The sequence below is a fragment of the Stegastes partitus genome, unplaced genomic scaffold (assembly GCF_000690725.1).
Source record: "Stegastes partitus isolate 25-593 unplaced genomic scaffold, Stegastes_partitus-1.0.2 Scaffold51, whole genome shotgun sequence".
In the NCBI taxonomy this organism is placed as follows: domain Eukaryota; kingdom Metazoa; phylum Chordata; class Actinopteri; family Pomacentridae; genus Stegastes; species Stegastes partitus.
Genome location: NW_007577782.1, coordinates 1,077,366 through 1,102,715, shown reverse-complemented (window position 1 = coordinate 1,102,715; position 25,350 = coordinate 1,077,366). Strand labels below are relative to the sequence as shown.

General features: G+C 41.1%; 1 protein-coding gene across 3 annotated transcripts in view; it reads right to left on the bottom strand.

The window, feature by feature from the left end:
- LOC103376609 (zinc finger protein 385A-like) overlaps positions 1 to 25,080 on the bottom strand; it is a 36,931-nt gene extending 11,851 nt beyond the window's left edge. For 2 of the 3 annotated variants that reach the window (XR_521328.1, XM_008307036.1), the window contains exons 1-3: positions 24,720 to 25,080; positions 6,133 to 6,278; positions 290 to 400 (exon numbers count right to left, since the gene is read on the bottom strand). Coding sequence is in view for 2 of the 3 variants with exons in the window: in XM_008307036.1 (XP_008305258.1) it covers positions 290 to 400; positions 6,133 to 6,278; positions 24,720 to 24,732 (270 nt within the window). In the remaining variant the exon portion in view is untranslated. Of the gene's footprint in view, positions 1 to 289; positions 401 to 6,132; positions 6,279 to 19,692; positions 19,986 to 24,719 lie in introns of those variants that run through there. The other variant, XM_008307037.1, reaches the window with a different exon arrangement.
- Between the last annotated feature and the right edge of the window lie 270 nt (positions 25,081 to 25,350).

Below are 25,350 nucleotides of genomic sequence, written 5' to 3'. Positions count from 1 at the left end.
TTACTGTTGGATCACAAAGTCTTGCCTAGCAGCTGAAGTACACATATCATCCTGTCCGACCTATGTTAATTGCAAGTTGAAGGCGAACCATAATTCAAACTTCTGCAGTAATTGAAAGATACTGCAGGTAGCAAACTAGTAAGCACTACATACTAATGTTTGTACTCTCTTCAAATGTTGACTATCACTCTCTCTACAGCTGTTTGTGTTGTGGGTTTAGCAAGCAGCCAGTTGGTGGGATATGGCTATAAAAGCAAACCATTAATTTCAGCTACTTCAGATCTCATACCTCTGAGTTGAAACGTATTTGACAGACGTTGCAGGAGATGATTGGCCGCTTTGTCTTCACCATAGGTGGCCCGAAGGTGTGCGTCATCACTGCCTTCTGGACAGGGTCCATCTGAGGAGAGACAACCAGAGGTCACATCAAAGATTCAGCATCACAGGAGAAATTCACAGGGCAATGTTCCTCCTAACTGCAGTGCACTGAGAGGCACCACCGATTGAACGTGGATGAAAGAGAAAGGTGTTGAAGAAAAAGTGCAGGTGAATGACAGAGGGGGAGCCGCTGAAGGGGGGAGAAAGCTGGAAGATAAAAAAAAAAAAGAGTGGAGAAGAGCGAATTGAAGAGGGAGCGGTGAATGATGTGGACAGGAAGGTGTGTGTTTTCTCAGCAGCAGCTGTGCCGGAGTTCTTGGGTGCTGTTCAAACGCTTTAATTCATGCTAGGGATAGAGGGGCCTAATTACAGACTCCCTATCTCCAAGAATTTCTGTGTTGTTGTGCGCAGCTGAACCTCCTTTTTTCTCATCATCATACCACCTTTTTACACAAAACAATAATTTCTGTGTGCAGTACTGTGATAAGACATCAAGATGTATTTCGGATAAGTGTCAGTCTTGTGATTTTGGTAGGAATTAAATGATTTTAAATAATCATTACAGAGAACGCACTAAAAAGCAAAAGGATGAAAGACAGAAAGCGGGAAAACAAAACATAAAATATCAAAGCCGCAGACATTGATCTTTAATATCTCGTCATTTCCAGATCAAGCAAATATATGCCATGTCATTCTCTTATGTAATGTTTACTACCTCATTTTCATTTGACTCCATTGGACTCGTGTGAGCTCTCTGACCCATTGGTAGGGTTCAAAAACCTCAGCGCTGGGTGTTGCCCTCATTAAGCAGCCAAAAGTACACTGCGGTTTTACTCAGCCTCTCATCTCCCGCTCAGACTGAATGTGCGTTGCCAAATGAGAGACTGTTTACACTGTGAAGCTCCAGGCACCAGGGGAAATGATATAATTGGTCTGAAAACTTAAACTCTGTGTGAATCCATTGTTCGAAATATTTATAGACTTTAGCCTCATTTTTTTTTTCTTTTCTTTTCTTTGCTTCGGTCTCTAACTTGCTTCTTTAATTCACCTTGCACTGTGTTTTTCATGTGGAGACCTCTAACATCTCCAGATTTGTTTACATCTGCACATTTGTTTCCGTGCCAACGCCGTGTGTGGGTGACTGCCTGTGTGTTCTGCATGTGGGTACACATCCAAGAGGTTAGTGTCTTGTAGTGCATGTGAGTTTGTGTGGCAGCAAAGCAGGAAAAAACAAGACCCCCCATCTCACTGTCCTGTCTGTCTTTCACTGGTCTCTCTAGTCTCTCAGTACTGCTGCCTTTTCTTTGACCACCTGTTCTCATCAGGATGTCTTTCTGTGCATCTGTCCCTACTGTTATGACCTCATTAACCTATTAGTCCATTTTCTGTCTCCACTTTCATTCCCTCCTACCTCAAACAGTGGAGCTTTTGTTGCACGAGTAATTTAAACTGTGCCATGCTATACATGTGCCTCATGTCAACATATCTAGCCTTATGGTAGACGCTCTGTTTCTAATACACTGTAGGGCCTCATATTCCTGCTTTTTTTTATTTTTGTTTTTGAAAATCCGTAAGATTTCAGTCCAGGATGATTTGGTGACAGCTGTGCTCGCAGGTGGCGATGTGTTTTATTAAAGCTCTGTACGAAATTATACATTTATCAACTAATAGGTGCAGCAAAAACACTTTAAACAACATATCTATCAAAACTACAAAACTGTACTGGCAAAAATATAAATGCAACATGTAATATTTGATTAAATTCCATCCATTCTTTCAAACATAGGCCAGTAAATATTTGTTGTTCCAACACAATTCTACAACAGAAAGGACATCATGAAAACACCCACTATCTTGGAAATTATAATGAGCAGCTGGAGAGTCGAGTCATAGATCAGAAATCACAAGTCAGTAATGAGTCACAAATTTGTGAGGCATAGAGTTAATGAGGTTGTCAGTGCTGCTTGTGGAATATTGTCCCACTCTTTCTGAAGGGCTTGGAGAAGTTGGGTGGAAACGTCTATTCAGAATGTCCTGCATATGTTAGATTGGTAACATGTCTGGAGAGTCTGCAGGCCATCATAGGACTGAAACGTTGTCAGCTGCTACAGTGGAAGAACAGCGCAATTTCTGATGATACAAAGATCTGCGTTTTCTCGTCAAAACATCAAGTGATGGCGACAAATTCACTCGTTGCCATTACTTGATGTTTCCATGGCTCTCGATATTCGCTCTTCCACTTCTACAGGTCACTCTCCATCTACATAGCGTTTCCTTGTACTGCTAAAAAACAAGAATCATCAGTGAAAAGGGCTATCCTCCATATTGCCACAGTGCTTGCCCACTGAAGCTGTTTCGTCACCTTTCTGCCACCAGATCAAGGCATTGCTGAGGGCAACGACATTGCAAACCAGCTTCCCTCATAGTTTCCATAGATATTATCTGGTTGTGCAGACCAACAACTTCATCAGCAGTCTCTGTCGCTGATTACAAACGATTTTGCAAATGGGCGAGACAGATGTAATGATCCTGGGCTCAGGTGGTGACACTTGGTCTGCGGTCATGTGGCAAATTGCCTGTCTGAAATGATTTCTGAGGTGACAAATGGGTTTGGACATTGAAGTATTCGGGTACAGCACTAGCTGATATGCCAACATTCAACATGCCAACAGCCCGTTCTCATCTTTTTCTTATCGTCTGTGACATCATGTCATTTAAATAAAGCTGCATTTTAAGGTGGACTTTTATAGCCACTGGTCAAAGGAATGTCTGTATGCTGGTCACACTATCTGATCACTGTTCTTTAAAGCCAATGCAGATTAACTCAGTGGTGGAGAATTTGCAGTAGGTGAATAATTCAAAAGCATTTTGTGAACAACTGACTAAATTTAACCCCCTTTAAACCAAAATAGTAGAAATTAGATTTTTTTTTTTTTCTTTCCAGAAAAGTCAGACAGTCAGAAAAGTCCGAAAAGATAACCATTTGGTTGCTGAGTTTCTGTTTGAGCATTCTTGGTGTTACACTATTTTAATACAGTAGACTGAAAAACATAGTTGGCTACATGACTGACTTCTGACTGACACATTTCTAAAGTTTTTGATTCAAGTTCATCAGTTTTTCTGACTGATGAGGCAAAACGATCAATGCAGCAATACTGATCAGCTTTGAGAGATATCAACTCTTAAATAAGTATATTGCTTCAACAAACATGACAAACAGTACAACTGCTCCCAACAACAGGTAGCACAGGTTTAGCTTTAGTGCAAATACATCAGTCACATGTGTGATATAAACAGTTAATAAGAACATGATGTCAGACTGAATCATGACATGAGACAAAATATGGCACTCCTCAACAAGTGTTGTTTTCTGCATTGTGTGCAGTACATACAGAACTGGGCACTGCCTTGTTTCCTGTGGTTCCTGTTGTGCATCTGTACTCAATTTGAAAGACGGATGCTGATATGAAAGAGTCATTTACCAAACACAAATAGATTACCTGGCAATTACTGTCATGAGTTGTACAAAAGAAATGGGATTGGTGTCGTAACAATTCTAACTTTAAGGTGATTTTCCCCTCCAATAATATCTACACTAACCTTCAGTCTTTGCGTAAAAAATTGTCTTTCCTCCTCTGGAGTTTTACAAATCTACAGCGTGCCAGAGGATCACTCTCTGCCTTGCCTGTTTTACAAGAAAGACCTTGGAATTAGATTTAACTAACAGACATCTACATTTATTTGTTCTATAGAGGTGTTTAGCGCATGACTATTTATGTACAACACATTTTTTATTTATTCTACATAAATTAATATTTTAACATTAGGAAGCATCCATCCATCCATTATCTATATACTGCTTAATCCTCACTAGGGTCGTGGGGGGCTGGAGTCTATCCCAGGCGACTCAGGGTGAAGGCAGGGGACACCCTGGACAGGTCACCAGTCTATCACAGGGCTACACTTAGAGACAGACAACCAAGCACACTCACATTCACACCTACGGACAATTTAGAATCACCAATTAACCTCAACATGTTTTTGGACTGTGTGGGAGGAAGCCGGAGAACCCGGAGAGAACCCATGTTGCATGGAGTACATGCAAGCTCCACGCAGAAAGATTCCGGTGCCCCCACGAACCGGCGACCTTCTTGCTACGAGGCAACAGTGCTACCAACTGCGCCACCTTAGGAAGCAGCATTTTTTTAATGGTTACATTATGAAATAGCTTTTTTTTTTATAGGGGTTGTTTTAACACAGTTATGCACAGGCATTGCAGATAATTACTAAGGAAACATAAAGAGTGAAATAGTTTTTTGTGATTTTAAGGATTTTTTTCTCATATTTTTGTAATGCCCAAAAACATCAATAAAATTACAAAAACAGACTACAATGAACTGTCTAATGTAAAATTGTCCTAAAAAACTAACTTTGAATGAATATAAAAATGCATATTTGAGAAAATGTACTTTCTGCTTTGTAATTTTACGAAGAATTTTTTGTTGAATTAAATATATATTGTATAATTACAGAAGTTTTTAAAACAAAAATGCTAAATAAATGTGTGTTTGCCATTGTCGGATATGTATAAGCATAAGTTGCTATGTGTTTTTAAACATGTAACTATACTCTTGTGCAAAATTAAGGCAGAACATCTAATTTGGTGATTGGAAATTATTTTACTTTTATGAAATGTTTATATTGCATTTATTTAAGGGTGTGGGGTGGCTATTATATTCAACTTAAAGTAAGTCATCCAAATTTTGTGAAACTGCCTTAGATTAATCTGAGAAATATGTAAACTGGCCTATTACTAATAGTTTAAACATAAACATATATTAAACAGTCCCCTCTTCCTCCACATTGTATTACTGTGCAGCTTATGTCTCAGTGCTAGAAGATGGGAACTGCTGTGTACTCTGGATATTGTTAAGGATTTGGAAACTGCCTGTGAACCTGGTGCAGCAGACTGCACGGAAAAGTTAGTCTGCTAACAGGATTATAACTGTGCTTGAAACAATAATCACAGTAATCAGGTGTTGTTGTCAGTTTGCCCTTCTCTGTGTCCTTTCAGTTCCTGCAGCCTCCTAAGACGAAGCCGAGAGCAGTGGTCCCGTTTTAAATAATGACCACATGGCTCCCAGCACCAGCTGACAGCAGCACTGTAGACTTGCGTGAATTTTTGCTTTGCAGACAGAGAGTGATTTGAATTAAGGTGCTGTGCCATTAGTGGCCAAACGCAATGTCCTCCATGAATCATAAACTTGCGGAAGGGTCATTCTGCCTGAGCGCATGCAGATGAGCTGACTGATAATGTGTGTGTGTGTGTGTGTATGTGTGTGTGTTTGTGTGTGTGTGGTGCATGTGCCTCCCGCTGACCTTCACATGAAACCCAATCTAGAAATGAGAAGGAGCCACAGAAAATGCTGACTATAGGGAACACAGCCTGTGCCTCTTATACAATTGATTAGCTGTAACTCATTTTATTGCAGTAAACCACTCGCCTGGGCATTTTCTCAATTATGCTGAAACTCAGTGTGCTGAATAAAAAGCAAACAGCTGTCACCTAATCATTTTGGATTATGCCGCATAAATCCCTTTCACTTTATCACTTGTCTTCGTTCATGAGGCAACGCTCCAAAGCCACAACTGAATACCAACTCTGGGATTTGTTATCGTTTTGTTTCACTTAACAGGAGGCAGACACCGTGTGTGAACACATGTAGTCATGCAGACGTGTCTGTGAGCGCTCACCGTATTGAAGTTGTGGAAGAGGCCGATGCTGGCCGGGTGAGGCGACTCCAGAGGGAACTGGAGGAAGGGCTTCATGTCCAGCGGGGGTGGGATGACAGGCGGGCTCCTGAGGAAGGCAGGGACCGGCCCTGGTCGGTTTACACTTCCTGTGGTAGATGCACAAATTAGAAATTAGAGGAAATTAGAAGAACAAGAAAAACCCTAAAATAATACATTTGATTAAGTGTTACTGGGACTAGTGCAGAGACTGAAAATCCCATATGCCAGTTACAAGACAATAATGATAGATTTTTGTAAAGGAATAGTTTGACCTTTTGGGAAATACACACAGACACTGATAATGTGAATAAATGTGAAGCTACAGCCAGCAAGTCTGTAAAGAGGTAACCAAAATGCAAAATATAATCTGATTGCCAGCTCACTAATTAACACATTTGATCTTTTTTATTTCATCTGTACAAAAACCATAATCTTCGTATCCAATACTCAGCAATAAGCATATTTCCCAAAATATCAAAACAATTTCTTTAAAATGTAAGCGACATATAAGAACAGCTACTTCCGTAAGTCACTTGTTTTTTTCTTTAACTGTTTACCAAAGTCCCCAACCACCCACCTTTTCTAAATCCAAACTCTCGCCCTGTGTCATTTCCAGTGTTGAGCACCACACCTCTCCACTCTCTGCTTTTCTTTCTCACTTTTCTCTCAGTAGTGGCTCAGCGGCAGTGAATGCCTGCACTTGAGGAATCTTCTGTGATGGGCAGGAGGGCTAAGTTCCTAAAGCCTCAAAGCTGGGCTGCTGCAGATATCCGTCTTTTCTCCAGTTCTCCCTCTGTCTCTCTCTCACCAAACACACTTTTCAATTCCCATTTCATGGTTCCTCATTCTGTCTGCCTGCCTCTGTATCCCTCATCTGTGCTTCCCCTCACTCCAAGCAACACCATCTCTTGCTATTTTGTTCATCCTCATCATCATCCTCTTTCTGTTTTGCTCCCTCCATTCCACGTCTGCTTCCTGTAGTTATTCTTCTCTTTAGCGTAAAACCAGCAGGATGCCTCAGGCCCAATCTGGCTATGCAGAGAGAATTTGTATAATCTTTTTTCCTAAGATTATATGCAGTCGTCATCCTCCATTGCTGCCGCTTTGTGGTGACTACTTAACAGTTTTGTTAGATTTGAAAAGAAAACTGGTCACTTGTCAAAACGAGGGAAAGAAAAGGCTATTTTGGTAACAGCAGAGGAGGCTCCTTTCACTGATGGCAGGGGAGACGTAAAGAATGTGCTGTCAAGATCAGAAATAGATGGAGGGGAAAGTCTCTCCTTCTGGCATTCCTCTAACGACTGTTTCAGTCCTTGGGAGGCTGTGGCAGCTGAAGCTCAGCTGTAGATATTGTCATTTGTGTGTGGATACTTTTGCATGTGCAACATAAGAAGGGTGGTGCTCAGACGGTAGGGAAAGAAATAAGATATAAAGCTGGAGGTCGCAGTTAAAATGACCTTCAGACATGCCACGAATCCCCCGGCTCACATGATGGCCGTTATCGCCTCTCTCCACCAACCACAGCAGGGTTTGTGTCGGGTGAGAAACCTGCAGTACTAACACATCTTAGGTCCTGTTCACACCTGACATTAACATGCGTCTTGGGCGATCCGATAGCAACTGGATGACTCTAAATACGTCAGCTCACACCTGGCGTCAGAATGTGTCTTGAGTGTCCACTTGTGATCAGATCTCGTGTCTCTGATCTACACTGATTCGCCACAACATTAAAACTACCCCTCTAATACTGTTTAGCCACCAGAACAGCTGACTCATCAGTCCATGAACAGAACCTCTGTGGGTGTCCTGTGGTGTCTGGCACCAGAAGGTTCACCGCAAATCTTTTGGGTCATACGGGTTGTAGGGTTGAGCCTTAAGGGGTCGGAGTTGTTTTGATTATATTGCGATCTAAGGAGGTTGGAGGTCAGGTCAACACCTTGGACCCTTTGTGGTGTTCATGTTGTCCCTGAACAGTTTTTTGTCGTGTGACAGGGTGCATCGTCTTGCCTGTGAAGGCCGCTGTGTATTTGGTCTGTAACGATGTTTAGGTGGGTGGTACATGTCAAAGTAACATCCACATTCACATTTGTATACTTTTAAATTTTACTTTAAGTGTGTATTACAGTGGGCTGCAAGGTGGCACAGTTGGTAGCACTGTTGCCTCACAGCAAGAAGGTTGCCGATTTGCGTCCCGGTGGGGGCACCGGGATCTTTCGGAGTTTGCATGTTCTCCCCGTGCAGCGTGGGTTCTCTCCGGGTTCTCTGGGTCCTCCCACAGTCCAAAAACATGTTGAGGTTAATCGGTGATTCTAAATTGTCCATAGGTGTGAATGTGAGTGTGCTTGGTTGTCTGTCTCTAAGTGTGGCCCTGCGATGGACTGGTAACCTGTCCAGGGTGTCCCCTGCCTTCACCCTAAGTCAGCTGGGATAGACTCCAGCCCCCCCATGACCCTAATGAGGATTAAGCGGTATATAGATAATGGATGGATGTGTATTACAGTTGCCCTTCATCCTATTAAGGACTTTGGGGTCTCTTTGACACCTAGCTTTTTGGTTTAGGTGACAGGTATTGTTTGTTTATTTTTGAAGATTTTTTTTGTAATATAAAAAGAGAGACATTTGTCATACATTTGGAACCAAATATGTCAACTTATCAGAAAATGTATTCAACATAGTATCAAAGCCTATAATGAATACCAACAAATATTTTGCACATATTCTTTCTTGGGGTCCAATAGAACCCAAAAGACCCTCTACGTATGGCAACATGTCCTGAATAGGGTTAAAGTGCATACTTTTGCACGCTGTATGCACACTACTTCGTCTTGACACTGCATCTTCAATTTGAACCCTTTAGCTCCTATATTGTATCTGCTGCAGCACGCACCACAAAATTTGACGTTAAAATAAAAAGGATGCAACTGGAAGGCGGCGTTATATGTGTATGTGCTGTCCTTTGTCTTTGCTGTCTCTCTGCAGCTCAAGGTTATTTATGGCACGAAACACCATGACATATGTAACATATCCTCTGATACGCATAGAATTGTGTGTCAGAATGGGAAGAAAAACATGTTAGCTTGCATATTGCTAAATGAGACCAGATGTAGTAGGACATCCTGGTATTTCTGCCATACTGCATTGGACATACTACGTCCTGGGTCAAACTAAAGCAGGACGGTGTTTGTGCAAATGACACAAATGAAGCTGCAGTTTGTCATATAAAAAGAATCCAATGCAACATGCTAATTTATGTATTTTTATGGTTTTTGGACAACAGCTAGGACACCACACAAATAATAAGTATTGCAATCAATTCATTTTTGATTGCAGTCTTTTATTTGGATTTGCTGACAATAAGTAAAATACAGATTATTAACAATATCATCCTTTAACCTTCCTGAAATTCAAGGTTACCAGTCACATTCTGTGGATTCTAGTTAGTTTCATTAAATGTGAAAATAAAATGACTGGAAAAGTGTCTTAGATGCAATTAAAGATTTGGGTAACAAAGCGTGTAGTGAGACAATAAAGTCTCTGCTGTGTGGACCGGTTTAGAGGTATCATCATTGTGTTTCCTCCGTGGTTAGTGAACTATATTCCTGACGCGCTTCTGGTAAAACCGCAGCTCATTTTACGCTACATTACAATTTAAAGGTCAAAGCATGTCCTTTATTCTAAATCTCTATTTACAGCACAGACACCCACAGCAGAGCGATGTATTTAAAGTTTCCTCACATTGTTTTCAGTGTCGTATTCTGCACCATCTCACAGCGACTCTTTGTGGTGTGAGTGTAGCAGCATCCTCCCTGACCTCCCCTCCTCCTGAGTGATTTACAATGACATCAGATAAGTGAACGCCACGACTCTTCTACAGCAGCCACGCAGGGAGGGAGTGCATTGATTGGACACATTCTGAGGAGCGTTAAAGTGTTAAAGAGCCGCCAAACTCCATAAATCCAGGCCTCACTATCTACAGCTACTTCTCTTCGCTAAAATGAACAGACAGCGCTGTCAGCTTACTGCCTTTTTTTCTAATGCAAATGTTTGGGTGAGAACAAGATCAATGCCTGTGTAATAGCTTATTGAATTTTTGTGTAGATTGTGAGAGAGAGGTAGTTGGACAGAAATGAAGAGACGCAGGGGGAAAACAGAAAAAAAAAAAAAGAAAAACCTGAAGACAAAATCTTATCGTCACACTAGAATTCACAAACCCCGCCATGTGCACACACAGGCGTTCACGCACCAATATGCTGTGACTAAGGCCTCTCAAATTGGCAATTCATTTAGCCAATTTGGGTTTAATGATCATAGAGGTAATGTCAATGTCAGTGACGTCGCAGGAGCCTCTCTGTATTCCCTGCCCGCCTCCATCTTTGTGCTCCATGATGGAACGAGGAGGGAAGGGGACAGGAGACTGTGTGACATGCTGTCTAACAGAATGAAATCTGATGAGAGGCAGAAACACTGCAGGGTCCCACCAAAGACGGACAGAAATAATGATAAAAAAATAAAAAGAAAGAAAGAAAAAACTGTGGCCACCTTTCGTTCCAGGCCCGTCAGTTCCTCACTTGAGAGGACTGGCTGGGCACACGATGCCAGCCGCGTCACATCTGCATCTAAATGGCCTGCTGTGCACTCCGAAATGAGCGTCTGTGGTGGATTAGACAGCCTCCCCTGACAAAAAACGGGCTCGCTGTCACTGCAGCAGAGAGAGGCAACTCTGTGGCGGCAGCGCGTCTGTTAAGCAGCAAACCACTGGATCCACGCAGCATTTTGCTTTGTCTCTCCCCAAAGCAGTGTGATAAAGAGGTGATCCAACATTTTAGTGGCAGGTGACACCGTTAGCATGTTGATGATTTGTGATAGTTTTGTGGCAGGAACGCTGAGCTGTTAGTTGCCACATTTTTGGCAGAGTTGACATTATAACTAGCAAAATCGCTCCGAAATTATTTGTTGCGACAGCTCTCCCCTGTGTGGTGCAAATGTAACTCAAGTGTGTTTGGAAGCTCTAACCTTTAGAGAGCCACGGTGCTAACTTTGTCGTGATTGCAGGGGGAAGATGGCTCTGTCTTAGTGTCGCATACTGCTACTGTGAAGGACTGAGCATGAAATCCAATTTACTGCAGCTCAGCTTACCCTCAAGTCAAAGGCAGCTATTTCAACCTAAGCGGGGGGACAGACGACAGTACACACACACACACACCACACACCACACACAAACCTTTGTAGTCTGAATGAATGATGCTCGAAAAAGAGTAACTTATAGGCTCAATGCTGATTAATGTTGTGTTGGTCTGTGTGAGATCTGTACAGTGAGGGGAGGACACAGTGAAGAGGGGAGCCGAGTGCTGCTGAAGGAGAACACATTTGATTTCAGTCTGCACTTTGTTTTAATGATAGATGCTTTGCGCCCCAGTGGCCAGGCTTAAATGCCGCCTCCCAGAGAACTCTCAGAAGTCCTCTTTCTCTGGAAACGTGTGTGTGTGTGTGTGTGTGTGTGTGTGTGTTTTATGCAGTGCTCTTGAGATTAGCAAGTCCTTCTGCAGCTCCACGCTGTGATTTCATGCAGTATTTGTAATTAATGAAGACTTTTGTTTTCCCCTACAGATTTTGCGCTGCTCTCATTAAAATTAAAATCATTATGTAATGCTACAGTAGGACATTGCTTTGTTTGGACTTTTTTTTCCCTGCGAACAATTTCTCATGAAAAATTCCGTCTGTCTTTCCGTGGTGTCTGAATCCGAAACATCATGAAGAGGCTAAAAAAAGACCCTGATTAGCAAGGAACTGCAGATGATAAGCGAAGAGGAGCTTGGTAAGAAGTAATGACCGTGGGTTGAGTGGATCGACTCGATTGAGCGAGGAAAAGAGGTCTGGCCGAGGAGTGGGGAGAAGGAAAGCATCGGAGGTGGGGGGGTGGGGAGCCGCATGTTTTGAGGTGAGTCCAAGGTGACCAGAGGAGGTAAAGAGCCACGTTAACCTGCAGGTTAATGTACAGAATCGAGGCCATCTGTTAACTGAAGAAGGCTGTTACACTCCATGCAGCTGGATCTCAACACGCTGCTTCAAAGGGTTAACCTTTGGCTGTCACATGCAAAATGTCGTACATGCATGAATAATTTTGTGTTATTTTGCAGCTCTCCTCGTGGGTTCACTACATGCCATGTCGTGTTTTTAGCATAACTGCTGTCAGTTCAATTGTGAGTCAGAGCGCACCACCTTTAATACACGGACTTCTCTGGGTTGGCATCATATGACACAAGCCCAAGTTGATTTCCTGCTTACAGAAAGATGCTTCAGCAAATTAATAGCTAAGGACCTGGAAATGTTTCCACACACGTTTTGCCACAGTGTCAGTAGAAACCAAAAAAAGTAATATTTCTGTGTGAGGTGGATTTCCAGCATCCGTCTCTGTTTTTCCACCTTGTGTTTCTAATGGAAAGGAGAAGTTAAGGTCATTATGGAGTCTGACTTTTAACAGGGGAGACTCCTGCTTCCTTCCCTTTCCAAGACCTTTTCTTTAAACTCTTACAACAATCATCACAAAACTGTAACCCAGTGTTTATTATTAGAACCATGATGTCAACGGTTGTTAACCGTAACTAAGTAGAAAATCAATCCAAGGACCATCGAACTACAAAATGTTTCTGTGTCATTCTAATGGGGCCCAACAAACAGCAGTTTTTGTCGTTTAATTTAGGACACGTATTAAAAGTCCAGATGCAATTCCAAAAGTAGAGAAACTTCTAAGGCATTCACCAGGGCTGCCCAAAGCTGATGCTTTGAAGCATTAGTTGAAGATCACTGACTTCAGTCAGATTCTTCAATTCAAAAATGTGTTTATTCATATAACAACATGTGCTACGCTTGTAAGTTAACTGATGGGAGAAGCAGAAACCTGAGAGTACAGTTACATTCCTGTTACACACTAAGCGTTTCCCTTTAAGGAACATGGCCTTGTAGGTAACCTGTGTGTGATGTAGGTTTTTCCTAAAAGTATCTACATATGCACAACTTTCATGAGAACCAAATGTCTGGTGTCGTGTTAATACCCTAAAAGGAAGGAAATAAAGGTTTATGCAATGCTGTGATGGTGTCTCTCTCTATCTTCCTCTCACTGCAGAGTTGGCCAAGACAATGGCAATCCATGAATCCGAATAACACACACGTCTGCTCATTATTCTTACAAATTCTTACAGTAGCCCAACAACAACAACAACAAAAAAACCCACATTTAAATCATTGTAGTGAACAGCTATGTCTGACCGATTGACAAAATTCCGATTCGGGTACAGACCTACTATTCATGGTTATTTGCTTTTTTCTAATTAGCTTTATATTTAGAATTAGAATAGAATAAAATTAGAATAAAATAACAATCATGAGCATGTCTAAGTTTTCCTTGGTGTTTTGTCTAAAAACACCCTTCTGTTAAGCTTAGAGAAGCTGTACAAGGCTAAGGCCAGCATTATGCTTCCTGTGTCTCCTTCTGCTGGGGTCAGCGTGACATTTCATCATCTCCCTAAGTTTACAGTAGTTTGTGCAGATCCTTCTATGGATGTCTGTGCATAGCCCAAAATCAGAATCCACATAGTGACTCCACTACAAGAGCAATAGTGCGCATGCTGAGCAGCAGTGTGAATACACAGACACGATACGCTGTTCATGTAATAAAAAAGTAGTATAATAACGACTATCCTTCCATGCAGTCTACAGCTGTCCATTTGCACATTTGTATGAAAGTATAATCAATTCCCCTTTCACCAGTCAACAGCATTTTTGCTTTTGTTCAAGTTTCCTAAATTCCTAAAGCAACGTCGACAAGATTTAAAAAAAAAAAAAAAAAAGGTTGCAATAGACAAAAATATGACGCTCATTGTCCATGTTGACAAATACTAGAATTTGCCTTTAAGCTACTGAAAGAATGGTAGGCAGAAAAGATGACGTGCAACATAGCAATATAATATATATGAAACACAGTCGTATTGATGTAATTCATCTTTTAAATCTTGTGTAGTTGTGTGACTCCTAACTGTGCTGCATCCTGAAGAGTTTTGTCTCTTAAAGAGGCTTGTGAACATCTGCCTCCTCTGTAGCTCCTCTCAGGCTCCAGCTCTTTAGGGAGATGCTGGAACATCCTGAATCCGGCTGCCAACTTTCTTTCATTATATTGTAGACATGATGTTGCACAGTTTGAGGCAAACAGTGGGCTCTTCAGCACAAAGTCAAGCACAGCACAGTGAGGGCCATTAAGAGATCCACCGTGTCAACATGACCGGCTGCTCTGCACCACATTATTATTCTTTCTTTCAAACCATTTACACACCTGCTGGGAGGTGGAGTAACACGCTACTGTAGATACGGACTCACAGAAACCTGAGAGTGTAAAGTACACAGGGCACACAAAGGTACACAAAAGCAAACACATGTTCAAAACAATGAACGCTCATGAACACAATAGCATCAGACGAACAGCAACCAAATGCATCATCATTTTATACAACAGAGAACACACACAGGCAATTAAAACCTAATCTTCAATATATAGACAAGTTGAAAAAGAACTAAAATAGGATTATGCAGCTGAATTACATATAGCATATAGTTGTATTCCGCAGACACAGAAATTACAGGCTGTATTTTGGGAAGTGATTGGAATCTGAAGGGCAAAGTGTGGTTTTATGCTATAGCATGGTCTAGAAGAAACACGTGAAGGTTATCCAGGGTTAGAGTCACTCGAGTGGTTCAGCTGTGGTCTACATAACTTCAGGACAATAAACAACAAACAACAAAGGGACTCTATGCTTGCCATGTGTGCCCTCTTGCCACTTTTGGCATCCTTGAAACCAGTAAATGACAGACGTAACTGTTTTATGCTGTATGTTTTAAGACCTTCTACTTTTATAATTATGGTCAACAAGACCTCCAAACTAAATGACAAATCGGACATCGCCTTCCAAAATAACACATGAGCTTCTTGGATCTGACACCCACATCGACAGGACAAAAAACCTTCCAAGCCATTTCAAAACCATGAAATGCTTTAGGAATGTTCTATAAAATCATTAATATGAGCACTGTCTGACCTGTCACCACAAGGGTTTCAGTTTTAAATAGGTCTATGCAAGAAAGCTACTTGGTTGATTCCAGGGTCAGACTATACAACATCCTTTTCTCTTTTTTAATCAGGTGGTTAGTTTATGACATAATGAATGACAGTTTATCGCTGACCTCTGATCAATCATAGCCTTTCATTTTTACATCTTGATCATAGGTTGCAGAAAGTAGGCTCCAGTGACCAACAGCCTCACAGACCCACCAACACGCCTCTTTCACTTTGTAATATTTACAGGTGTGTAAACAGGGTTCAACCCTACATGACATGTCTTCAGACTCAGCAAGCAAAAAGAGTGGTGACAAGCATTTTTGCTGCTACATCACAAAGCACCTAAAATGTTGCTGTCTTTCACTATGAAACACTACAGTTTTGTGTCCAATGACCCATTTCTGTCAGGTTGGAACATCATCCAAGGGCGTAGGTTTGGTTCCAACATCTAAACTTTGGGGCCTATTTTTTTTTACTATTTATTTTAAATATTGAGAAAACAGTATCTTATAAGACCACACGAACATTTTTTCAAAATAAATTCATGACCAAATACAGCATGTTAATGGTTACTTCAGTGCTGGTGTCTCCCTTTAAACCCACACTGTAATTCACCTGTAGCCTTGTATAGCCAATTCTCCGCTGCAGATTGGTCTGGCTGCACCACCTTATCAATCTGCTACAGAGGTAAAAACGCTCTGGCTTGTTTGTTTTCTTTAAACCAAATGCAATCATCTTGGGTGGTGCTAAGGCCAGGATGCAGCGACAGTGTCCCTTCAAATTAGTGACAGGAGATTTGTTATGGGGAAACATTTGCATGAAACAAGACTAGCACTGTCATTAAAATGGCTAATTCACTGAAAAAAAAAGGCAGGGCTCATTTCTAGCATGTTCCAAATCTCTGGCAAAACTTAAAGTTGTCATTGTGGTAGGTTGCTGCTTTGAGGTTGTTTTAAAAACAGTAACATGTGGATCGCAGAAGAGGAAAAGAGAGCTGCGAAAAAATGTGTGGAGGAAATTGCAGGCTTATACTCGAGGTCTACATCTAGTGAGTCAGACTATGACACCTGAAACTCTGTAGATCTGTTTCCTATGCTGCTGTGTCTCCTCCATACAAAGTAATTTCTTAATGCTAGCAATGTGCTATATCTGCCTATTTTATATTTATACCCACAAACAACCTGACTGCAGAATGTGTTATACAAAATGCGTTGGCATGTACAAATTCTTGTTATATGTGCTGTGCAGGGCAGGCAAATAGAGAAAAGGTCTGTAAGCCATCTAAAAGACTACATTTTTGCCCATGTTTGACATATGGACTGACATCCCTGATAATTTACTGCTATCAGCATACTGATCATTTCTCTGGCAGTACATAACATGAGCCTTCAGATAGCTTCTTCGCTTTTAGCCAATCACATGCTAGAAAGATTAAATTCGTCGTCTCGGAGACGTAGCCTCCAGGAGGCCAAATCGGAAAGATCTAATATGGCTTCACTCCAACGGTAATGTAAACTAGTTTGCTCATATAGTGGTAGGGACCATTCTGTCATTCCAAAGTGTCTACTGTCTGCTGCAAACCTAGCCGTGGTCAATGCAAGGTAATGCTCTCTTGTTAGTCGCACATGTGCTCCTCCTGAGGAGGCTTTGGTAAACAAATAGCTCGTGATTTGCTTACAACAATATTTTTGCCTCTGAATCTAATCCAACCAGTTGTTAGGTTACCACGAAAATGTAATTTAGAAAACAATAGTTGTTTGAAAATGTAATTTCTAGTAGGGTTGGAGAGTTGATAAACACAGATGCTTGAGATTCTTGCAAGATAAACTTTGGTTGTTTTTTTTGCTTTTTCTCATGAGGACAGTCTATATGTGGTATACAGTATATACCGTAAATATACTGTAAAATCCATCTGTTATTTGACCTCCTCTCCTCTGCTTTCCATTCATGGCTTTGCAATAGTTTCAAGTTCCGCAGACGCATGAAATGTGTGTGAGATTGTCAAACATACAGAGTGACAGTCACATTTCTCCATTTTAAATGTCAATACTTTTCATCCTTCATTGCATCGCCTCGATTTAAAGGTCATGTTGTTTATCAGGGACAACATGCACCTGTTTTTCTTTTGGAGGGACATTAATGTGTGGGGACTTTGTGTTTTTTGTACATGTGATGGCTGAATATACACAGAGACACACATGCACATACCCTGTGTATATAAGTGTGTGCGTGCCAGTGGTTGAGTGAACAGTGATGCAAGCAATGAACTTTCATATAGTGCTGAGTGAGGTCTTTGCATCAGACTGGAGGAAGCTCGGCTCACTTTTAAATAAATAAAAACCTCTTGGGTCTGAAATATTCATCATAAAAATCACACAAGAGATACTAAACTGTGTTCCACACTGCTCTGCATTGAGGGAGAGGAGGCAGCTTTAGCACTCTTCTCTCAGCCTCGACTGCTGTTCATGTCGACATGTTTGCATGTTTCCTTTCATTAAAGCATATAAAACCTGTATTTAGATGGTGATGATGGATGAAGGGGCAAGGGAGGAGGGAAATAAGAGGAGGAGAGACTTTCTGTGTTCATCCCTCCATCTTTTCTGGTCTACACTGACGCTGTCATCGCCTTTCATGGACGCTATTTTGGTATCGGGATCTACTTCTCGATCTAAAAGGAAACTAATACAGTTTATAAAATCCCACCAGCCCATGTTGTTGTGATCATGTGTCAGTGTGTTTAGTGTCTAATGCACGCAGAGTTAAAGCTTCTGCACCGGGAAAAGGATTACCACAAGCTCAAGCTCACACTCAGATCACAGGACGACTCAAGCAGGGGAAAGAGCAAGCAAACAAAAATAAAGTAGCCAAATATTTAGTCAGCGAACACATCCACTGAACAAGGTCACTGTGGTTAATCAAATTTACTGTAAGACTGGAAGTATGCTTTATATTGGTGAACTAACAAGATGCTGAAACTAAAAATAATATAGTTATGCTTCAAGTCCACTGTGTATAACGGCATCACACAGATAAAAACTAACAGAATGAAAATGCAGCATGGGGCATTATTTGTGCTCTTTTGTATTTTTTTTATGAAATACACTCATTGAACAGCCACTGTGATATCCTACAGAAGACTCAACATCAGTATAATTAAACTGAATACACAATGCTTTTTACAACACATAATTAAAACCCTAATTTGCATATAAATACATCAAGATTGTGATCTCTGTGTCCCCTGAAGTCAAGACAAAGTGAATTTTGTTGCATCATTTCATTTTGTTATATTCTAACTAACAGAGCTTTTGAATGTGTTTAAGCTTTTATTGAAGGTCCGCTGCATAATTATATTGCTTTTTGACCTCTTGTGTATTTTGGCTGCTCTTTCCATGCTTTTTTTTACTCATAAACAAATAAATAAAATTGCAATTAAAGCTAGATGTGCATATGAGTCAGACATTGTCTCTTTTGAGCAGATGCAATGTGCTGGAGCTATGTATGAACACTGGCTGCAGGAACACAGACTGGTTGGTAAAAATAAAAATTTAAAAAAAGAAAGAAATGGGCTCGTGAAGCATTTTGTAGACCTTGAACAAAATCAACAAATAGACACTGACTGGGAAAAGTGAGAGGTGTCTGATTTCTTGTTTCTGCTTGAAAATGAAGCTTGTTGGTGAAGCAGGGGATTGTGCTGATGGATGACATGGAGTGCTGCATCCTGTCTGTGGTGAGCGCAGAAACTGAGATGACTGATCATATAATGCACTGAAGTTAGCCTCTAATGAAGAAGTGACTTGACTGAGGGTCAGGTTAAAGTACTTAAAATGAAATAGACCTCTTCTGGCCATATTTTCTTAGACATCTGGCAAATTTCCTAAAATGCCTGAATAACTGAGTGGGATGAGTGTCAGGGTGTAACACTGATTAGACCTTTCAACAGCAAAAAAAAAAAAAAAAAAGGCAGTTAATCTTCTTTATATGCGTCCTTTCGTCCCTCTGTTTGGATTACTGAGGTAGAATCCACTACGCAATGTTGACATTGTTTTTACTCTTGTCTTCTTTCTGAATATCATCCCTATGCATACTTATTTCCTACTGAGCTGAGACAGAATCTCAAATACAAATGGTTGTGAGGATTGTGAGAGTGAAATTCTCTCAGGAACACCATATGAACTGGAACAAAGCAAGCTTTGCTCTCACCATCCTACAGATTTTCCACAGAGGGCAACCCTTTGATCATGCATACTAAAGCAAACAGATACACATAAGTTGGAGGCAGCTGCACATGCAGACAAAAGTTTCTGTCAAACATGAGTGATCACCTCGATAGAAGAGGACTGTAATTGTAAAAAGCAAAATCAATCAGATCAATGAGAGAAAGGACGGTGAAAAGCCTTCTAATGCTGTCTTACCCAAGATCATCCTGTATCCTTCCACTTGTCTTTCCCACGTTATCTTCCTGCTCGACTCCTCGATCAGCTACTGGGGCGAATCGAATCTGAAGCACCCACCTCTCTGGTTCTCAGAACTCAATGTGGAAAAGACATCCAACATCACAACCTTCACTTTGCGTCCCTACACTTTATCTTTTGTCTTGCTCCGTTCCACCTCGTCCACCCAGAATGCTCCTTCAGATCTCGGCGCTCGGCTCAGCCAGCTGTTGCCAGAAGAGAACCACAGCAGCCCTGACTGCAACACAACATGCACTCAATCTACTGCAATGAAGCCTGTAATTTATTCACTGTTATATATTCACTCCAGCTGGAGGAACACCAGAGAGATGGAGGCTTGCCTCACAGGAGGAACCTCTGCACTACAGCATGCCTCTCTCTCCCCCCTCTCTCTGTCTCTCTCTCATATTTTGGGGTTGGGTATAACCTAAAGGCACCTTGCATTCCTGCGCTGTGATTGGCTGGAGGCTCGGCCAATGAGAGCAGCCAGAGTCAAGCGTTTTCTTGGGGTGTTTGAATCAGGAGGCAGAGTGATAATGCTGCTGTCGATTCTGCTCTCCCTTTCTCTCTGTCACCCTTTCTCTGCTGTTTACTATTGACGATTTTTTTTCTCCTCCCTTGTCTCTCCTCGTCTCACTCTATACTCCGCCTCGTTCTTCTCATCGACATGATCTGAAATATGTCTTGGGTACATTGATCCCTGCTCTGCCATGTGGATGTTTTCTCTGGTGTCCCTCTGTACCTGTCTCTGGCGTGTTTGGTGTTTGCACAAATATCATTTTGAAAAACGCTGACCCAGCTCACAGTGCTGTTGCCATTACAGACAACTGTACGAAGAGAACAAAAAAGAAAGGCAGACACAGAGGTGCAGAGGAGACTGACAGCTTGAGAGACTCGGTGAAGCGTTGTGGGCAGGGGAGGAGGGATTGAGGTTAATGCAGACTGACTCAGGGATGAAAGTGTAAGGTGAGGAAATGTGGAAGATATGGTGAAACAGCAGGATGAAGGAGGATGCTGACAACTGTTTGACAGGCAGAGGGAGAGAGTGCTGAATGAGCTCAAATAATAAGCTCACTGCACGCACGTCGGTACCAACGTTTACCAGAATAACGCATTCAAAGTGGAGCACTGTGCTAATAGATATAAGGCTTCATCAAACACTTTCCCACAGAATCAGCCTGTCACATGACCTGCGGCTTTAGGCAACATGAAGTGATCCATTTCTACATAATTTAACAGCCCAAACAAGAATAAATACAAAAAGTAAATCAAATAATACGGTGTGTCAGCCTGTGTGTGTTTAAGCTTGTGTGAACCCAGGACAGGGCTTGTGGGTGTGTGTGATAAGGTTTCCTCATTAGTAGAGTCGGCCTGAATAATGCAGGCAGGTGTATTGTTGTGGCCGATGAGCCAGGTGCTAATGTAGCTGTCTGAGGGTGGAGGGTCAGACACAGCATGACTTTAATGGATGTCACCACGGGAAAATGAAACCGGACCGCTGGGCTCATGTGACAAACTATCCACCAAATGTGTGTGTCCGTGTGTGTGTGTGTGTGTATATGTCCTTGGGGGACGACTTTAAGTTGTTTACTCGTGAAAAAAAAGAAAAAATATTAGGGTTAAAAGATGTTACTGCAGGATTGATGAGGATTATACAGGACACTTAACCCTATTCAGGACTTTTGGGGTCTTTTGGACCCCAAGCCATTTGGTTTAGGTGACAGGTATTGTTTGTTTATTTTTGAAGATTTTTGCTTAAATATAAAAAGAGGGACATTTGTCATGCATTTGGAATCAAAAATACATCAACTTATCAGAAAATATATTTAACATAGTATAAAAGTCTATAATGAATACCAACAAATATTTTGCACATATTCTTTCTTGGGGTCCAATGGACCCCAAACGACCTTCTACGTATGGCAACATGACAGTCCTGAACAGGGTTAAATATGGCGCCAAAAGAAAAAGCTTTTATCATTCAAATACATGCAAGAGCAAATGTCATGCCTTTAAACCAGAGCAGTAACAGTGTCAAGGTTAGAATAGGAGGACAATACTGTATGATTATATTCAACCATGGGGTTTTTCTCAGGTTTACCAAGTGAGTTGTTCATATACAGTAATTTTAAGTATAGCCCAATCCAAATTGATATGTTTTCAACACTATTTCAATGCAGTAGAAATGTAAAATTGATTCACAAATCTCTAATCCAAGAATAACTCAACTACAAGATGGATTGCCATGACATTTTCCACATGTATTTATGGTGTCCAGATGATGTATCGACCTGACTGTGATGATCCCCTGTTCTTCCCTCCACTGGCATGATGATTCTTATTTAATAGCATCACCAAGTAAAACTTGAATTCATGACCAAAGACCTGAAAGCGTTGCATCTACTTCTGTACTTTCTGCTTACTGAAAACAAGATTTGAGATTTTTTTAGATTTTTGAATTTTTTCACTAGTGATCAACAGTGACCTGCCTCTGTTACACTGGAAAACACAGTTGAGAAAGTGTTAAACGTATATGTGTTATAGTACAAATCTGTAAATTAAAAACAAACTACAAGCAGGAACTTAGTGGATTCTTATTTGCAGTTAAATTAGGTGAATTAGTTTTTAGATAAACAGCCTTGTGTAGAATGATTCATTGATGTATTGGTTTTTATACTTTGGATTATGTAAGCACAATAATTATTACAAAATGTGCACTTTTTGCTTGCTTGTTTTTTAAATTTATGTTAGCATAGCATTATCAACAATGCAGGTTTTGCATGAAAGTTAATTTTTGACCTTGGAAATAATACTTGACAAAAGATCTTTGAACTTTGGATGCAAATACACTCATCTTTTTTGTGTTTGTTGTTAAAATGGAAATCTTCAGCTAGATTTCTGTTTTCTAGCTACATTGTGGCTTGTTTATCAGGCACTTCATAATCGCGGCTTGAGACTATGGTCTAAGATTATCTAACACACATTTAATTTTGTTTAAAAATAAAATTTGAATAACCCTTTGAACTTATTCCCAAAATGTATAGAATTAGTGGTTAAACCTTGAAACAGGGTTTACTGGGTAAATATTGGCAGCATGCAGGATAATTAGTAGTACACTGTATGTATGCGTGTGTGTGAATATGTGCATGTGACCTCTACCATCCTATCATTCCTTCATACCGCCCCAGGAGGCCATAACTGTGTCGACAGGCTTGTTAAATTCTAATTTTAGCCTCAATCGTTAACGGTGAGTCCTGAGGAGTCCTGCCAATGTTTAATGAAGTCTTCATTTGATGTGTAACACCAATGAAATGGCCTAAAGCATGTGTTAAGTCAGACACTTACAGGTTATAGTGGCAGATGAATGACGACGAAGACATGAAAGCAACTTATATCACACTGAAGTTCTCTGTCGCTTTCTGGATATTTCTCACTTGCACGCATAAGTTTGTTGTTGTTGTTTTTTAAAAATTGATTGTACTGGTTCTACTGTCTCCAAACACCTCAGCTGTTTGGAGCTCAAGCAAAGTTTCATACAATTCAAACTGGTTGTGAATCTATTTGATGTAAGGTGACACATAGCGTGCTTCTACTCTGTGACAGAGTGAGGGCAGTTCAGGTTATTTATTGCAGTCCAAGGTTAAAATAGGTGTTGCTGGAATGAAGACGAGGAATGACCAACATACACTGTAAATAAACACACACATGCATACGCACACACTGGACTAAACATGTCTCTGTATAGTACATACATAAAGTATACTACTCCAGCGCATATACTGTACATTACATGTCCTTTGACGGAGAACCCAAACACACCATTTTTAAAACAATGAGCTGTTGTATTTTACTGTAATGTATACTGTTTGTGTAGTATGCATATCTTAGTTTATCACCTATGTAACACACAAAACACAATAGTTGAGATGAAAGTTATTCTGAGCTTGGAAAAGGTAGTTTGACAAATAAACAAATCAATAATAATAATTCAAGGGCCACTGAATAACTTTTTTCAGAGCTTTGAGCCACATCAGGGGACCCCAGGAAGACCCCCATGATGGGAGCTTATGGGGATCCAAATAAATAAACAAACCAGAGACTGGAGTTACAATCAAACCCCCAGTATATGAGTATCTGTATGTGAGTTTCATACCTCCATGTCAACAGAGTGTGGTTTAAGGAAAATCTAATATAAGTGGATCTCTTCCTAAAAGCAGGTTTCCACATAAGTTACGTCTGTAAGCAGAAATGTAATGTCTTATGAAAAGCACTGATGACCTATGCATGCTGTTTGATGGATCCTCTTGCAAAATTAAAATAACTTTCTTGCTTGCCTGCTCCTTTGTTTTAGGTTGAGATACGTTTCAGTATATGATCAGACGGAGGTTTAGAACCTTAAAAGTAATAAAAATTTAAAAACCGCAACATTTTGTTTTATCAAGCTGATGCTTTGCAATCAGTTGAAGTTTGCCACGAATCTCTCTGTAATTTCTGACATTTCATCCAACTGCATGTCTTGTAAAATGTGTTACTTGTAATGCAGTTTCATTGATTTTTTTTTTTGGCAGCGTCTGAGACTTGATGAATGGACTCAAACTCTTATCTCCTACTGTGATGCTGATCGAGGAACAATTTGGTCAAGAATGTCTCTTCTTTTCTCTCCCCTTGCCTCCTTCTGTCATCTCTTCCCTGCGTCATGCCAGTGATGTATGTGAAAGGTTGGGGGGTCAGACCAGGTCTGAATGCAAAGTCTTGTCTGACACTGAGTGCTGATGTTAGCAGGACACTGTCCTAACTTTCATCAAAGGGAGACTCCTTCAAAGCTTTGTGTAACACTGTCACTCGCTCTTTATTTCTGCTCCGAATATTGCATTAATGAGGGGATCCCGGCTTATCCAGCTTCTCACTTCTTTTTAGGGTGATCAAAGGAAGAAAACTCAAGAGTTGTAGGAGGTTTTGCATTGCTCAGTAATCAGTTATGAACTTACCTGAGCCCCACATCGACCGCCTCTGTTCTTCACGATGCTCAAAGTGATCCTTTGTCCAGTAGAGAGTCCAGAGGTAAGTGTGTCAGCCAGCATAAAGTAACATAAAGATACAGTCTCCTCTCTGAGTTGAATAAATAAATTGTTACGCTATTGTGGAGAGATAAACAAAGTAGCACTCAGCGACATGAGTGCAGGACTCGCACCAGTCAGCTGGAGAGTGGAGAGGGAAACACTCGGTGCAGGCAGCCGCATGCCCACAGTGTAGCTGCATCAAACAGCAAGCATCTTGACGTTCACCTTCTTCATCTTCCTTTATCTCTCTGTATCCACCTTCTCTCAGATTGCTTGTAATCTCTCTCTGCGTCTCTCTGTATTTCCTCTGTGTTTCCCCTTCATGCCGTCGCCTCCTTCCCGGGAGTGAAGGAAACAAGTGCACAAGATTCCAGAGGCTAATTCTGCTTCTTAGGACGGGGGAACCTAATATGTGAGGACAACTGTGGAAGGAGGGAGATACAGGCTGAGAGAGAGTGTAAGGAAAAGGAGGGGCAGGACAGAGGAGGGGAGACCCAGCGACGGATGGCAGATCAGAGGAAATAAGGGCTGGAGTGTGTGTGTGTGTGTGTTTTTGTTG